This window comes from Mastomys coucha, unplaced genomic scaffold (genome assembly GCF_008632895.1).
Source record: "Mastomys coucha isolate ucsf_1 unplaced genomic scaffold, UCSF_Mcou_1 pScaffold13, whole genome shotgun sequence".
NCBI classification, from domain to species: domain Eukaryota; kingdom Metazoa; phylum Chordata; class Mammalia; order Rodentia; family Muridae; genus Mastomys; species Mastomys coucha.
In genome coordinates this window covers 35,410,271-35,427,761 of record NW_022196895.1, presented here as the reverse complement: position 1 = coordinate 35,427,761, position 17,491 = coordinate 35,410,271, and the positions used below count along the sequence as shown (strand labels likewise).

General features: G+C 44.8%; 1 protein-coding gene and 1 long non-coding RNA gene across 3 annotated transcripts in view; one reads left to right on the top strand and one right to left on the bottom strand.

Moving 5' to 3' along the window:
* The window catches only part of Arhgap26 (Rho GTPase activating protein 26), a 430,094-nt gene that overhangs the window by 78,578 nt on the left and 334,025 nt on the right, over positions 1 to 17,491 (bottom strand). For both annotated transcript variants that reach the window (XM_031365552.1, XM_031365553.1), the window contains one exon: positions 11,336 to 11,474. In XM_031365552.1, the coding sequence (XP_031221412.1) occupies positions 11,336 to 11,474 (139 nt within the window). The remainder of the gene's footprint in view (positions 1 to 11,335; positions 11,475 to 17,491) is intronic.
* Positions 3,447 to 17,491, top strand: part of LOC116087092 — a 71,555-nt gene continuing 57,510 nt past the window's right edge. The window contains exon 1 of the long non-coding RNA XR_004117248.1: positions 3,447 to 3,907. This is a non-coding gene — a long non-coding RNA (uncharacterized LOC116087092). The remainder of the gene's footprint in view (positions 3,908 to 17,491) is intronic.

Genomic DNA, 17,491 nt, shown 5'->3' with positions numbered 1-17,491 from the left:
AAAAAAAAAAGGAAAGGATACAATTCAAGAGTGGCAATGTGTATAGGGTGGGGTGGGGGAGTAGCTCAGTGAGTAACAGCATTTGCCATCAAGTTCCAGTCCTTGGAACCCACATGGTGAATGGATAGACTACCCTGTGCCGAATTCACAGACACACACAGTTATACCCTCCAGTTCTCTCCCTCCCTTCCTCCCTTCCTCTGTCTCTCTCTCTCTCTCAAATAAATATAAAATGAAACAAACAAAGAGCAGGAAAGGAAAGGTCAAAATTGAACAGGTCACATGGGTTTTAAAGCAAAGGTTTTCTTGTGTTGAAGGGATGTAACCCCACCTTTAGTATAAGCTAGGCTCTTTCCTCCTGAGACACTATAATATCACTTCATCTTAGCTTGCGCCTTCTTTTGACTTACAGATGATAAGGACCCAGAGAGGCCTCATATTTTCTTCTAAAACCCCTGCCCCTAACATTGCCTGACTGCTTAGGCCATGTCATACTTCCAAATCTATAGTGCATCAACACAGGATATTAATTTGGTCATCAATTTCTAGACCAACTTGATAGCCACACCCTAGAAACATCTGTCTACTTCTGGAGTCACACATGTGAGGTTTAACTTCAAGGTAACTCTTTAATAAACAGAGATGTAAGAGTTGCACAATTGTCTGCAAATGCAATACAAAAATATTAGGAAATTACTAATTACTATCAACTCAGAGAACAGGAACCCGGAGTTTCTCCAAAAGTTTGCCTCTGACTGGCAATGTGACCTCAGGGACATCCATCTCATGAGACATACATTCTTCTTCAGCTTAAGACTTTTTTTAATTTTTATTTTGTGTTTATGATTGTTTTGCCTGTACTCGAGCCTGTGCCTCACATGCATGCCCTGATAGATTCCTGCAACCCCATGTGTGTGCTTGGAATTGGACCCAGGCTCTCCATGAGAGCAGCCCATGCTTGTAACCTCTGAGCAGTTGCTGCAGCCTCAGATGTGGATGAATCTGTGAAATGGGGAGAGTGAGGACTGCCCTGAACAGCCCACGTGCTGTCCTAAGGATCAAGCGGGATCATACATAGGAATGTGTTTTATAAACACTGGGAGAGTGCTCAAAGAGAAGAGCTTTCTGTTTCCTCTCATCTTAAAAAGCCTTGGACACGAGGCTTGAAAGATGTGGGGGAATGACGCAGTGCAGCCAAACGGCATGGGTGCCATGGTGGAGCAGCGCGCCACAGACCTGGAATGTCTGTCCCTTCCCTCACTCTAGACAAACTGGAGTGGAATCAACTGATTTTGCTGGCAATTCTTTCATTTGCCAAGAGATACATGGGTTAGTTCTTCTGGAGCCTTCCCATGTGAGTTAGAGGCATGCTCCATCTCCAAAGGACAGACCGACAGAGGAACATTTGGACTCAGGTCTCTTTTAGTCAACTAAGGAGTGAGAGCATTCAAATCCACTGTCCCTTGTGGGCAGGAGAGGTAGCTCAGTGGTGAGGGAAGGGGAGGGGAAGGGCAGAGGGAGGAGAGGAGGAGAAGTGAAGGAGAAGGGAAGGGAGGAGTGAAGGAGGAGGAGGACTAGCAGGGCTAGTGAGTAGGAACTTACTACCAAGAAGAAAAAAGAACTCTGTCGTTCGCTAGTGGCAACTGAGTAGGTGGATTTGACACCGCAGCAGAAAGGGAATAAGCCCCATCACCCCAAAACCACAGAGCAGATGGCTGAGAACTTCTAAGGAGAAAGTTTTCGGATATACTGACAGTAAGAAGGAAGGTGGACAGAAAAATAAGGATTGTTCCAGAGAAAGGGTAGCGGAGTAAAATCAAAAGCAAACTGGATGTTTCAGTGGTTCCGCCAAACTACACCAAGACAAACTTGAGGGCATTTGGAATAAATTAAGGAATAAAGGGAAAATGACTCAGTCATGTCACTTGAGACAGGAGGCCTTGTCTGCTGTGGGCAAATGAGTACCTGCTCCTGAGAAAGAAGCAGAAGGTAGAAGATGCACTTCGGATGAAAAGGAACCACCCTTCACATAGGGAGCTGGACTTCTGACTCCTGAATGACTCAGACCAGCTCTGGCAGCCCTGTCAGAAGCTAGAATCTAGCTTGCTGGAGGAAAGGGGGTTACATGCTAGTGGACTTCAAAAGACAGCAGCCACCAGTTATGAGTCACACTCTCAGGGGCGCTCCTCTGCTAGGGTTGGTAAGAATGCTCTCCTTCCTCAGATGTGTTGTCAGTGAATGCCTCTCTGTATACCAGTCACCAAAAGCCAGAGCACAGGGATGAGGGAATGCAGTAAATTTCCAGTTATAAATATGAATCAGGAATGTGCTGGATGCTTTCATGAAGATATATTTTAAAGCACTGACAGTAGATATAGACTTGGTCCTTAATGACACAAACTACCCAAGTGTAAGCATAGGCTATCTGGCCACACAGTGTCTATTAAAATGACCTGTAAGGTCAGAGGTCACCTACTTTTCTGATGAACAGCCCCTGCATTTTGCATATCAACAGCCCATGGATAGTCACACATTAAGCAAGAGAATAATACGCAATCAAAATTTCTTCTGCTGGAATGGATAGTTAGTTTTGTGGACCTGAATTTTGCAGGTGCTTCAGGCAGGGACCTAGAAACCAAAGCACTGGTGACTGTGGGCAGCATTTATGTTTTCTGTACAAACCAGGAACGGAAAACACAAGTATGCAACCAAATCACTGCAACTAAAAATGGAAAGCCACAGAGTAATTTTGGTGATGATGTACTTGTTCTGGAGTTGCCATGGAAATGAGGAAGCTAAGCTCCCGCACTCTTCATATTTACTAAGTGACTCCAATTCACTCTAATGGCAACTCCATCCAACACAGGAGGCGGGGTCTGTTTATCACAGAGCCAAGCCAAATGCACAGGTCTTGGCAGGCTTGAACTCGTCTGGTCCTCTGAACACAAGAGAACTGGAGGGTAAACATGAACCACAGATCCCTGTCACTTCACAGGATATTTCCCACTCTGCAGCAGCCTGTCAAAATTTGGGCTAACATGTTATTTTTCCACAACATCAAAAAACCAGAGGACCCGTGACTCTGCAGAGACTAATCTCCCAACCTCGCCCCTCTCCACGCTCAAACATGAGGAGAAAAGGGAGTTACCAGACAGCAGCTTTGCAAAGACCCAGAGTTTTACACAGGGAACAGGGAGGCACAAGCAAAACCCCCAGAGGCATTCTCGTGCTCTAGCTGAGAGAGAGGAACACTCTCCTCTGCTTGAGAGTTTTGCAATGAAGTCTGCAATGCATCATCTTGACAAGATAGGAGGATAATAGCATGGCAGCTTAATGAATTTTGCAATAAAAATGATGAATGCACAGCAGTTTCTGAATTTGCCATCTCTGGGAAACACCCAAGTACATGGGAAGCTTAGACCTAGACATCGTGACTGTGCAGCACAGATCCCTTTTTGCACTATAGCTTTCATTCCTGATAGCAGGGCAGACCACGCCAGAAGAAAAGCCAAGGTGGTCTGATTTCCTGCTCATTCGGTCAGAGGCCCTATGATAAGAATAATGGTGTAAACAGTCTGTGCAATATGTTTAGATAAATAGTACCTTGCACAATGACTGATGGAGCAAACAAGGGTTTGATGAGTGAGAAAGAAGTGTGGCCAGTGTATGTATGGCCTACATGCCTTCTATGGTGCTCATAATAACTTTTGCCTTTGCAAAGGAAGGAGATGTCAATAGAGGCGGATTCTGGAGGGTGGAGAAGGCACAGTGACTGGCCTAGGAGTGAACCGACTCATAGGAATGAGGCACGGAGGCACAGTAGAGAAGCCTGGTCCTGAGGCTCCTCACTCCCATGGAGTTGCAGAACCTCCACTTAATGGTTATGCTGGGAACTGAAGGATTAGAGGTAAGTGGACTCTCCCCACAGGCAACTCTGCTGCCTACCCTGCTGTGGACTGCTGGTAAGAAACTATATCACGAATCACTATAAATTGGTTTTAGACAGTAAGTAAATAATACACTTGGAGAACTTTGTAGTAAGAAAACATTAATACATAGTAAATAGGCATTTATCTTCAATAAAGAAAATATATAAAAGCATATACATACATACATACACAAAGACAGACAGAAAGAGAGAGAGAGAAAGAGAGAGAGAGAGAGAGAAACAATAGTTGTCTTTTAACAGAAAGATCACCCCACACCTAATGCTTCATTATCTGCTTTGCTCTCGTAATGATAACACACAGATGTAAGCCTATAATATCCTTTGCTCTATTTAATGACTTATCTAGAACTTTCCTTACTGTCATTTGTCTTCTACACATCAGTTTTAATGTCAGCATCAACTCTTTGGTTTTCAGCCACACACAGAAACCACACATAATTAAACAAAGAGCCACATTCCACGTTCTGGGGCCTCTGCGACAACAGAAATCCATGTGGACAAACACACCACCTGCCAAAGCAAACCTGTGTGTCCAGAGCACTCAGGGTCTCCAAAGGCAACCTGAGAAAAAGCACAGGCTTCAGCTCTGGCGGCTCAGAGGAGGGCATTGCATAAACCTCTCAACTGTGTGAATTCCCAGCCATTTTTCAACAAGGAAGACACGGATGAGAAGCATATAAGATAAATTCTTAGTCTCTCACTGAGCCTGTCTGGGAGAGGGTCCAGCATGTATTAGCTGAATTGAAAGAATTAATCAGAGCTATAATCCCAGCAACTAGTTAACATGATCCATATGAAACAATGCCCAAGAATCCATTCCTATCCCTAATCCACCCCTACCAACCCCAACAACATCTGCCAAGGTTTCTAATGTGTTTGTACTTGAGCATTAAGGGAGCTGTTTCTGGAAGCAGGGCAGCCACATATCCCATGCTGGAGGCCTCTCCTTTGGAATCTGCAGGACCAGAGGGGACCTATGCTCCTCTTCAATGGTACAGTGACACTACAGCCTGGTGATAACCATCCCAATCACAGACAACAGTTATTAGGTGCTTACTGTGTTCTAGGCCCCATGTCAAGAACTTTACAGGCACCGGCTCGTTTCATTATGGTAATTAGCCTCCAGGTCAGCCATTATTAACGATCAGTTTTACAGATGAGGAAATAGAAGTACAGAAGGGCAAAGTGCTGTCCTCCAGGTGTCAGAACTACTCTGACTGCAGGGCCTCTCATCCCAGTCACCATGCCAAGACCCTCTACTCCCTTCCAGGAAGCCTAAGAGGGAGCCTGGGAATGACAAAGTCTCATCACTGTTGTTGGGCTATCTTGAGTTTACTGTAGCAACCAGAGTCTGGATCTCTTGTCCCTAACAGTGCTGGAGAAGATGGAGCATCCCTGTTGTTACTAGGTGCTGGAGAAGATGGAGCATCCCTGTTGTTACTAGGTGCTGGAGAAGATGGAGCATCCCTATTGTTACTAGGCTCCGTACTATGTAATGCACACCAATACCTAAGAACCACTGTTTCAAGAAGCTTACTTCAACATCTTTGTGTAAATACTAAACACTGGGGAGAAGATCGCTCTTTGTTGTCAATCTGCAGCCTCCTGGAAGAAATCACAGAAGTGCTCCAGGCTCTCTCTGGTCCTTCTGGCTCTACTTTCTATAGCTGTCCTGAAAAAAAGTACTGCTTGGTGTTAGTGCCCTTCACTCAGATATACCAGTCCTCTGTTTCTGCTGTGCAGTGACCAATGTGGAGACCTGGGGCTTAAACTGTAATCCCCCTTGCTATCCTCCGTCTGGTAGCACAGTTGAAAAACCTCCTTCCATCTGTTCAGAGGCGATCACAAATGAGAGCGCCTTGGCCCAGTATGTTAAAACCATCACAGAATGCTTACTGCTTTTATCAGTGCTTGTTGGTGCTGGGTCAGGAGGGAAGGCTGCCACCTGGCTATAGATTGTCAGTTTGCATATTAAAGAACTCATTCAATATGGCTCAACTGGCCCTGAGGTGTCCCTGGAAGCTGGCACAGATGGCTTTTACTGCTTCTGCATCTCAGCTAAGCAAGGTTTTCACTTCGATGGCTCACAACCCGATGAAGGTCCCCTTGCAATGACAGAATGGCATAGCAAAGAGAGGACATCTGGGTGACCAACTCTAGCTCTCTGCTGAAAGCCTCCAGTCTCAGTTTATCTGCCTATGAATTGCAGCTCAGTATCTTCCTCATAGGATTACCAATTGGGGGGGTGAAAAGAAATAACGATGGGCTTAGATCATTACTTGAGCTATAATTTCTTTTATCAGTTACTGAGTGAGCCTCTGATAGAGTTTGGTCTCAAGGGTTCTTTATTAAATGTATCTATTTATTCGTCCATACTGGATCCCTAGCCTAATACAATTTGACTTCTAGATTCATGAGAAGAACTGCAAAAACTTGGTCTTTCAGACTAGGGCATAACAATTGTTCCTAACCAAATTGTGTCTCCCAGGATTTACCTCACACACTGAAACTGGAAACCTGGGTGATGAGTGATTAATGGTGTAGCTTTGGGGAACAGTGATTAGGTATACGTTTCCTACTTTGATTTTTTTTTTAACTGGATGACCCTGAATGCAACATTGAAATACACATTTTATTTCCCTCCAGCTGGAAAATAGGGCCTTTGCCCAGATTGGAACCCTCAGTTCCTTCAGTTTGTATCTTTCTCAAAATTTCCCCTTTCAGAAAACACTCCTTGACCAACTACAGACAACACTGCTAGCTAGTCCCTCTCCTCTCCACTACAACATCCAGTGGCTTTCTGATGGTTCGCATGTGTTGCTGCAACAGCTTCTAAATCTCACCACTCCCCTTGTTCTTTTCCAGAGCTTTCATCTCAGAGTCTATTCCCATGTCATCCCTAGCCCCACTTCTACCATGAATTGCCTAAGTCTTCAGACTGACCCAATTCTCCACCTACATCAAAGCAGTAGAAACTTCCTGGCTCCTCATCCTGCCAGGAGGCCACTGTTGTCACATAATTCAGTTTAGGATAAAGAAAACTTAAGTTGGAGAAGAATTCACTCATTCCAAAACAGAGGCCCTAAGTCATGTGCGGGGGTGGGGGTAGTGACCAGGTGTGTGATTGGTCCACCCATGCAGAGGGAAAAACTTCTGCAAAATGAGATACACGTCTATGAACACCATCTAACACTCACGACACTTCCATGAGTTAGAAGTGAAGATGCAAAGATAGGACCAGGCCTATGAACTCTCAGTGTGACCTTCAGAACTGTCCCTTCAGAAAGGAGGCCACTGATGAAGACACAAGGCCTCATGCACTGGTACAGATTTACCCCTAAGAGAAAGAAATTGGGTCTCATCTTCTGTAGACTAAGACCCTTAAAGAGGGGTGGTGATCTAAATAATACCTGAAACCTCAGAGGAAGGGTCTTAAAACTTCCTGCCAAGTATCTCACCCACAGACAGCAGAAGGGCTGCCCAATTGCTATCAAACTGCAGGTACTGCAGAGAAGAAATGGGAAAATGCCAGAGCTACAAAGAGATCAGAGAGACAGAGACAAAAGAGGGGATGAGCTTCCCTATGCAGGACTTTCCCTGTGTGAAACAAAGGAGAGGTATGCATGGGTGTACATGTACTGTATGTTCATGTTCACCTAGCACGAGCCTTCAAACACAGGCTCTGTGACAGACAGGTATCACAACAAACTTCATATGCCAGATGAACAGTGAGCATCCACTGTCAACATCTGAGCTCAATTCTAGCCAAGTGCACAAGCTGAGAGGAAAGACAGGAGTGGGTCAGAACTGAGAGGAAGCCAGGTCTGAGGATTTGACATTTTCTGCAGGTGGTCCACAAGTAATTCTGAGATGCAATGAGGAGGAGTCCTTTTAACTTAGCAGCAAGGAATTTATCTTACTGTACAGTACAGGATAATGTAAAGTGCACATCAAAAGTCACGTATTCAGGCACTTCAAATACCAGAGCTGAGGCTGTACAAACAAGTGAGTTGCTTTAAGATCAATTTAAAATGTGTTAAACAAGCAGTACATGCAAATAATGTGGTTGTGGCCCAAACAGTAAGAGGAGGTTGGTGTAAATGATTGAGGTTTGCGAGGCACTGAGCTAGGTTTGTGAAGAAGCCTAATTTGAAGGATGTCATTCTGTGGAAATATACAAATGGCTTTTGTGGATTGCCCGTATACTCCTTACCTGCGCTTTTGCTCCACAGGTTGCTTTGACAAAGTGAAAACTTTATATAGCACTGTCACCTACTGGTGACAGCGACAACAAATCATGATTATATCAAAGCTTTCCATCTCCCGGCCCACACCTCTCTGCACCTTCCACTCCGAAGCTCCTGCTTAGCTTTCCACAGCAGCCTGGGAACCACACCCATTCCTCAGAAGAAAGTAAGTGCCCAAATGCTGTACTCTTACTATTAGGTACACACAGTTTATAATAACATACACTGTCCAAACAATGCACACATAAAGATAGGTACACATATATACATGCACGTGCATTTTTTCTATTGAAATGCCTTTTACAGAAGCAAGGCCCTCTGCTAAAATCCAAGCAGCTGGAGACTGCAATCCTATTTCCTGTCACTGGGAGGAAGCTGCATGGCTTCATCTTCATTGTCTGCACCCAGTGGCTTAGACAGGCCTACTTTCACACAGCCTTAACTTTCGCCTTCTGCCTCCTGTGATAAACACTAATCTCAGGCAAAGATCTAATTGATTTTCTCCTCGTCTCCCTCTCATCCCCTCAATGCTGTAAAGTGTGCTTCAGGATCAGGTCCCAGGCTTGCTGCCGCTCTAGGCTGGCCTCAGCTCAGCACTGCCTGAAGCCTGGGAGAAAGACTGACACAGCCTGCCTTGTCCCCATCTGCACTGCACACTGCTCAGCAGGAAACCTTAGGTGACCAGGCGCTCCTAGAAACCTGAGAAGCGCATTACCCTGTAGCCTGATGCCTTATTCCCTCAGCAGATGGGGATGAGGTCAGCCCTGTTCCAAGTGTTCCCTGGTACACGCAGAGGAGCCCAAGTTCTGAGCAGACTAGCGAGAGGATGATCCCTATGACACCGCCCCGTCCCCCACCCCAACACACACACACACACACACACACACACACACACACACACACACCAGATGTTCAAGAACATAGGCTACAGTTAGAAGGGAAGCCAATGTCAGGGCAACATGTCCATGGTCTAGGAACTCTTTTAGGAACTGGTATGAAGGAAATGGTCTGAGTAGACATGAACAGATTTAAATATAAGACTCGTAACTGCGGCTTTACTTATGAAAGCAAAGTATTTGATGCAATACAACCGGTGCTAATTCCCAAGGTGTGGCCTTACTATGGGAAATCAAGACATCTTTAAACGCAGTGAGGTTCTGAGGGCAGGGAAGGGTTGACTTTATGGGTTATGGTGAGGGAGAGGCCTTTACTTTTTATTATAAAAGGATAGAAACCTTGAGAGAGAAAACCACACAACACCATGCAGATATGAGCCCTTTCCTTCCCAAGGCAAGGGGGTTGACATCCTCTCTGTGTCTTCACAGTCACAGGAGTCACCGTTACTATCCAAGTGCCCCCGAGGCAGCTCTAGGCTGTCCAGCAGAGTTCAAGGCCTCAGCTCCTGCCCTGCACACATCTCTGCTAACAGAACAAGCCAAGTCCCTGATATCTCAACAATCTGAGACTGTGGGAAACCACTGTCCCTAACTGACAAGAACACGAGACAGAGGCTCACCAAAAGTCATCCATAATCATCCATGGAGGCAGACTTCCCTCTGGGGCAATCTGGAGCTTTCTGCCAGGACTCTGTATGGCCTCCCTTGATACACACTGCTCTAAGAACATTGCTGTTGGAAGCAAGGCATTAATTCTCTCACTTAAGCATGAGCTCCTTACAGACAAGGCCTCATTCTCATATCCCTAGACCCTGAAGGCACCATGGAGATGCCTTCATGTCATCTGCATGTTGGGACCGCTCTTGGTGTCTATGTGTAGCAGCCGTATGTCAGATGCTGTCATGAATAATTTTGTTAATCCTCAGGTCTACCCGCTAGGGTGAGCACTATTATCCCGCCTACAGATAACCAAAAGCTCTCTACTGTGGTAAAGCTGGTATAAAAGTCAGTATTGGATGACCTCCAATAGATCATGAAGCCTTCACTCCAGTGATGGATTAACTGCTTATTCTTTGATTTGAGGCAGGTTCATGCTATGCAGCTTTGGCTAACCTGGTACATTCTATGTGGATCAGGCTAGCTTGAGACTTACAGGAATCCTCCCCTGTTGCCTCTGCCTCCCAACTGCTAGGACTCACGTTTCTTGTCACAAAGATTGAAATATGACTGTATATTAAGGGCCTTGGACTCAATTATTGTGAAGAACTCAGAAGTCTAGAGATACAAAGGTTTGGTACATTTGTGGTAACATTTCTCTTCTACTAGAAACAGAGAGGAACCTAATTCTTTAATTTAGTCATTAATTCTAAATATTTTAAGGTGTCAACACAGAGACGAGTAAGAGTAAGCAGAAGGCCCTTTCCCACAGGCACAGGCTAGTGGGCATGGGACTCCTCCAATAGTAATTCTATACCAAGTTAGAAGGACTGTTTCTGTGACCTGCCAACAAAGGGGGGACCTTGGGCAGCACCATAGCCAAGATCCTGCTATGCAACAGGGAGAAGCAGCTCCGGTTCCTGTCCAGGCATGTTTCTCAGCAATGGAATCAGACAGGACACAAGAAGACAGAGTCGGGCTGGTGAGATGGCTCAATGAGTAAGAGCACCGATGAAGGTCCTGAGTTCAATTCCCAGCAACCACATGGTGGCTCACAACCACCCGTAATGAGATCTGACACCCTCTTCTGGTACATCTGAAGACAGCTACTGTGTACTTATTTATAATAGTAAATAAATCTTTGGGCCAGAGTGAGCAGGGACTGAATGAGTGGGGCCGACCAACCAGAGCGAGCAGAGGTCCTAAAAGTCAACTCCCAACAACGAGGTGAAGGCTCACAACTATCTGTACACCTACTATGTATACTCATATACATAAATAAATACATCTTTAAAAAGAAGAAGGAGAAGAAGAAGGAGGAGGAGGAGGAGGAGGAGGAGGAGGAAGAGAAGGAGGAGAAGGAGAAGAAGAAGAAGAAGAAGAAGAAGAAGAAGAAGAAGAAGAAGAAGAAGAAGAAGAAGAAGAAGAAGAAGAGGAAGAAGAAGAAGACTACGACGACGACGACAGAGTCTTCAGGACACCAAAGGCCAGCAGCACATAATAAAGCTAATGATGTCCATAGCAAGCCATGGAGGCAACAGGGATGTCTCCACATACCACCCTGTCCCTGGGCAGCAGAAACTCACGTTTTTCTGTGGATGGCACAGCATGGAAGAGCGTCAGGGGCCTCTCACTGCAGGATGGGGGCTTGGAGTCGCTGCTTTTCTTCCGGGACAGGTGTAGCTGGGCGTTGGTGAGGGGCACATCAGGCACCGTGTTGAATATCTGCATATCAGGGTGACAAAAGTTATACAGTTCTATGAGCTAGGAAGAAAGCTAAGGCCTGCACCATCATGACCAGGAGCTTGGTGGTGACTTAGAACAGGGAGGAAAAGCTAGGAAAGGCCTCCAGCATTTGTAGGCCTCCAAGGAGACACTTCTAGGAACCAGCATTGCGCACTTTCTCCAGGAACTGATCCTAGAGTTCAAATCTCCTCTTAATCCCTTCTGATGCATGAAGGGACTAGAGAGAAGCAGAGATATCTAAACCACTGTCTGCTAACAGTGAAGGTGTGTTACTGCCTGTGTCCAGAGCCAATTAACCCAAATGCCTTTCTTTTCTCCACTGGGTCTTGTCCCCAGTTATTTACAACTGCTTCGCAATTTCATTTCAGACCATAAAACATACTTAAATTATGATCCCAAACTGGCACAGAACAGGGGATATTTTCCCTCCTCACCAACTATCCTCAGTGAGTACAGCCTTATTCCTTCATCAGCTCTGTGTTAACTATGAAGGTGAGCTTATCTTATTTCAAAGGATGGAGTGGGTGACTGATACATACACACACACACACACACACACACACACACACACACACACGCACACATGTACCAATTTAGAAAATGTACAAAAGTCTAAAAAAAAGAAACCCTTTACAGTTCTATTATTTACAGATTATAACTTTTAAAGCTTTGTATCTTTATAGGTTTTTAAAAATCGTTTTCTTGTTATTACTTAAGACCACATGTAGTAGCTACTCTTTCAATTGTTGTGACAAATATCAGACAGGGAGCAATTTAAAGGAGTTTGATTTATGATATAAGGATACAGTCTATCGTAATATAGATGTGAAGTAAGGTTGTAGTCTATCATAGTGTAGATGAGAGGTAGGAGTGCCATCTATCAGGGTATGAACCTGAGGTAAGGGTGCCATCTATCAGGGTATGAACCTGAGGTAAGGGTGCCATCTCTCAGGGTATGAACCTGAGGTAGGAGTGCCATCTATCAGGGTATGAACCTGAGGTAAGGGCGCCATCTATCTCAGTGTGGCATGATTAAGAATGCTGTCTACCACAGTGTGAACCTGAGGTATGGGTGCTATCTATCCCAGTGTGGACCTGAGGTAAGGGTACCATCTATCACAGTGTGGGCATGATTAATGATTAAGAATGTTGTTTACCACAGTGTGAACCTGAAATATGGGTGCTATCTATCCCAGTGTGAACCTGAGGTAAGGGTACCATCTATCCCAGTATGAACCTGAGGTAAGGCTGTCATTTATCCCAGTGTGAACCTGAGGTAAGAGTGCCATCTATCACAGTGTAGAAGTCATGTTGGTGGGAGTGGCCCACAGCTGTGGCAGCAGGGGCACAAGGCTGATTGCTCACATCTCAATGGATCAGATATCTGAGACAGATTAGAGGAAATATCCCCAAAATCTGCTCTCAGTGACTGATTCTTCCAGATATACTCCACATCCCAAAAGTCCCATGAGCTCCCCAAGTAAGAGTTTCAAATGCAAGCCTTTGGTGAACATCGCACACTGGATTCACATCAATGTAAGAGAGAAACTAAAACCTTACCAACTCTCACTTGCTTTACTATAGAACTTCTTTACCGTCTGGCCAGCACTTATATGTGCTTACCATCTATAAGTAGCAGCCATTTACTGTGGCTCCTGGGATGCCGGGTACAGCAATCTGTGCTTCATACACAGCTCACTCAGTTCTCAGCAATTCTACATCGCTTCTAATGTCACAGCATTGTACAAAGAACCAAAGCCTATAAAAATGAGGCTGTCACAGTTATAGATATAATTACAGAAGACAACATAGGCTCCCCTTCTCTTAGATGCATCTGTAAATGCATATGATAATAACACTCATTCAAACAATCATCAAAATTCTTTTTGAACACCCACTTTGCAGAGGCACCCTAAGTGGAGCAGTGAATGAAACAATTGTGTTCCCTGGGGTTAGGGGATTTACCATCCAGGAGCTGTGATTTACTAAGTATTTGCCACACCAGGCATGGGGCTGAGTGCTTTGTATGAATTCTCATTAATGCTAAACACACTTTTCTACAGCTGAGATTATATCCTTTACATAGTTTTATATCCTACTTATCTCGTGTAACATTAGTATTCAAAGATGGTTCTCATGGGTTACATAGCCACCTCAACCTTACTGAGATACTAACACTGACTGGTCCTTTTGTTATAACCCCTTACACTGTGATATTAGCCTCCTGGATGTCCTCTTTTCAGCAGTCAGAGTTGTAGGAGGACTGTGGTGGCCGCCTCTATCCCCTTCACTTATGGCTCAAGGTATCCCACAATTGTTCTTGCCACCCTCTTCTTCGTGTATATATTTTAAAGCAATGTCCAAAGCTGATATGCAGGAAGCTAAGTCACAAGAATTATGAGAGTTTCAGCTGGAACAGCTGTTCTCTCAGGGTTGGCAAATCCTTGGCTCTGATGATGCCAGCCAGCCGGTTAAGGCAAACTCACTCCCAAACACAGCTGTGGGGAAAGAAGGCCACATTGTTACACTTTCTCTATTAGACTCAAACTTGAAACAGGATAAACTGAGTAACTATATAGAGTTGAGATCAACTGAGGCAAGGGTTAGGCAGAGAAAAAGAAACTTTCATCTCTAGAGCAGCCAGAGCCCCTAGTAACAAGCTGGCTGACTAGCATTCACTTCTGCAATCTCTTGGAGCCTTTACAATGTAACAAAAATGGAGGGGCTGCAGTTACTGTTGAGCCCAAGAGCTGCAACCTCTAAGAAGCAATCCTTCTCTCTTCTCCCACCCGTGCTGAGCCTTGACCACTCTGTGGCTGACATCTCAATGAGCACTCTCATTGGCAGTTAAAATTCTAGATATGTGTGCTTGCGCCAGCTGAGCTCTGAGCTGGGAATCTCACATGACTCCTCCCTAAACTGAAGGTCAACTCAGCCTAGGGCACAGCATGACCATTTCACAAGAGCCATCTCGGATCCTACCCTGTAGCTGGGTCCAGGGACCAGGAGTGAAGCCCTGGGGTTGCAGCAGCCATTCAATGGGCTCATCTTCTCTAGCCAAACTTCATGTGAAGCAACTGCCCGAGTCCCATGAGAATGGATTGTTAACAAGTAATGGCATCTCTTAGCACTCTGTTGCCTCTGGCCCAGTACCTTCAGCAATCCCTTGCTGAGAGCATCTAGTAATGAATCCAGAGTTATGGACAGGCCAGGTCCTAGTAGCCTCCCATGACTCTTTGCCTCTGGCATCCAGATATGATCTTTCTTCCTAATGAAGAAAGATAAATCCGTTATCCACTATAGTGCAATGGGAAAAGATGGCAGGTTGCATTTTACATTCAACTGTCAATAACAAGGAGAATATCTATTCCTTCTAAGAACTATGGCAGATGTTCATTTAGACACAGACTAGGTTTTGAGTAAGACACATATTTACACAGATGTATGAAAGATTGCCCCACAAACACGGTAGGAAGTGACACAGGAACACAAGAAGGAGAATGTCTCTCTGCCCTTTGGTCCTCGGGAGAAACCCAGCTACTGCAGGAAGTCAGGTAAGGAGCTGCCCAAGATTGACACACAAGAAGGAGAATGTCTCTCTGCTCATTTGTTATTTTCTTGAAAAGTTACACAAACAGACCACAATCAGTTCTACCAGGGAATTTTTACCATGGGGAGGCACTACAGCGGCAAAGGCCAGTTCTATGGGTCTGATTATGAGCCAGGTACAGGAGTCTAAAGAACTCTGTAAAGCTGTCCTTGGGATCAAATACAATATAATATGCACAAGAGCACATTGCAAAATATAAAGTGCTAGGCACAGGACCAACACACTCTTATTACAAGTGTTTTTTTTTTTCTTCTTTTTCCTAAATACAAGGGCACCTTTGTAAATGAAACCACCTTGACACAAACATCCAATAAGAAGTTGGGGTTGGCATGGAAGGATAGGATTAGTCTGGATCCTCAGGAGATTAAAGCAGGAGGTTTGCTTTACAAGTTCAAGTCAAGGCTGAGCTACATACTGAGTTCAAAGCCTGGGATATATAGCAAGAATGTAGAAATTACTGTCCACATGGCTGCTGCTCATCTGAACACTTCAATACATGCCAGTTGATTTCCCAGCTACCTTCTGGCCATGCCAAGGGTTTGTCTGTGCTAAAAGTTTAAGCTGGAATTCTCATGAGTCTGAATTACACAGCTCTGTTGGTCATTCCAATTCTATTGCACAAATGAAGTTTTCTTCGGGTCGTGAAGAAAGCTGCTGTAATCTACAAGCATTAACTCATATAATCTACAAGGTCTACCACGTGTTGGAAACAATGTACTCGTTTCACAGAGACTTTCCAAATTAGCACAAAGAGGAAAGCTTCATTCAGTGCCCCAAGTGTCCTGCTCATACTCTCTGACTTACAAACTAATTCCAACTTGATCAGGAATGCCTTCCACATAAAAGCTAGGAAGATGGTGACCCTGCCAGGAGCCACTAGAAAATAAGATTATAAAACAAAAAGACAACTGAGAGGGACCTTTCCAAGTATCCCCTATTTCAAGTTCCCTGTGAGTGGAATTAACACATCCATAAACACCAGGCTACTTTTTCCCCTCAAGCCAGGCAGGACAGTTGTCAGGGCTGGCCTCTGCAATCAGCCAGCCTTGGGTGAGCACTCACACACTACCACCAGACCTCGCTGTCTGTGATAGCTACTGTACTGCCATATCACCATATTAAATATAAGAAAGGAATTTAAAGGACTGTGGTGTGTAAAGAGCAAACAAGCTTTGAAGTTAGAGGGACCTGAGGTCAAATCCTGACTTTGCCACCTTCTAACTGTATTATCTCAGACAAGATCTTTAACCCCTCTGAGCCCATTTCCCTTGTAAAGATGAACATAGAACACCTGCGATGCACAACTTTTGAAAAGACAAAGAATACAAAATGAGTAAACACTACACTGGTAAAGCACAGGCAGGAAGCATTGTAGTGTGAATGTCAGCAACATAAAATTCACCGAGTGTTTTCATGCTGTTATATTGACATGCCTCAAAGGCATGAATTATTCCCTTCACAGTCACTCTACCAGGGAGATGCAGTTACTGACATCTTGTAAAAGAGGAAACTGAGTCTCACAAAAATCAACTCACTGTCCAACGTTACACAGCTAGACAAAGACCCAGATGGCCTGACTGACTGAGGCCTAGCTGGCTGGGCCTTCTTGAGTGTTAGGAGAGACAGATGACAGAACATAAAGACCACAAGCTCTGTGGGCTGGCAGATTAGATTTTAGGCTTTTGATAGGTCTGTGCCCTTGAGCAAATTATGTAAGTGTCTGACCTCCAAATGTCTCATCCACAAAAAGACCCAGGACCACAGTGCAGGCTAATGTACCTAGTGATTTGGCCTTTGCTGTGCAAGAGACATTTTTGTATTTAAGAGAGAGACAGAGAGAGAAACAGAGGTAGAGAGAGAGCAACTGAAAGACGGAAAGAGACAGAAACATAAAGTATAAGGGGGGAAAAGCAGATCTTGAAAATGAATTATTTGTGGTCAACACATGGGAATTCAATCTATAAGTATAAATTTAATTTGCATTCCTTACAAACTGTCAGCATTCCCTGCCTGCAGCAATGTTAGTGTTGACGGTCTTTTTCCGTGTGCACCCTACAGAGCTTATGGTTGGGGGCTCTTTCCAGGCCACTTCATGCTGGGGAGCCCTGCCACTTGCGGAATTTGTTCTTAGCTGTGCTGCTCCCACATTTTTACACCTTGGCTAATCCTGGCTGTCACATGCCCCTGTAATTTAAAAGGATTAGGAGTCTCTCTGTAACGTGTGCCCTGTACCCTTTATTATGTGCTGTGGTTTTTATAGGAGGAAAATGAGGTCATGAGGAAGAGCTTCTGAGTCTATAGCGGGGATGACAGTAAATCCCTCCCTAGCCTTGGTGACCACAACTTAGAACAGCAGGCTAGCTGACAACTGAAGCTGGGAACTGCT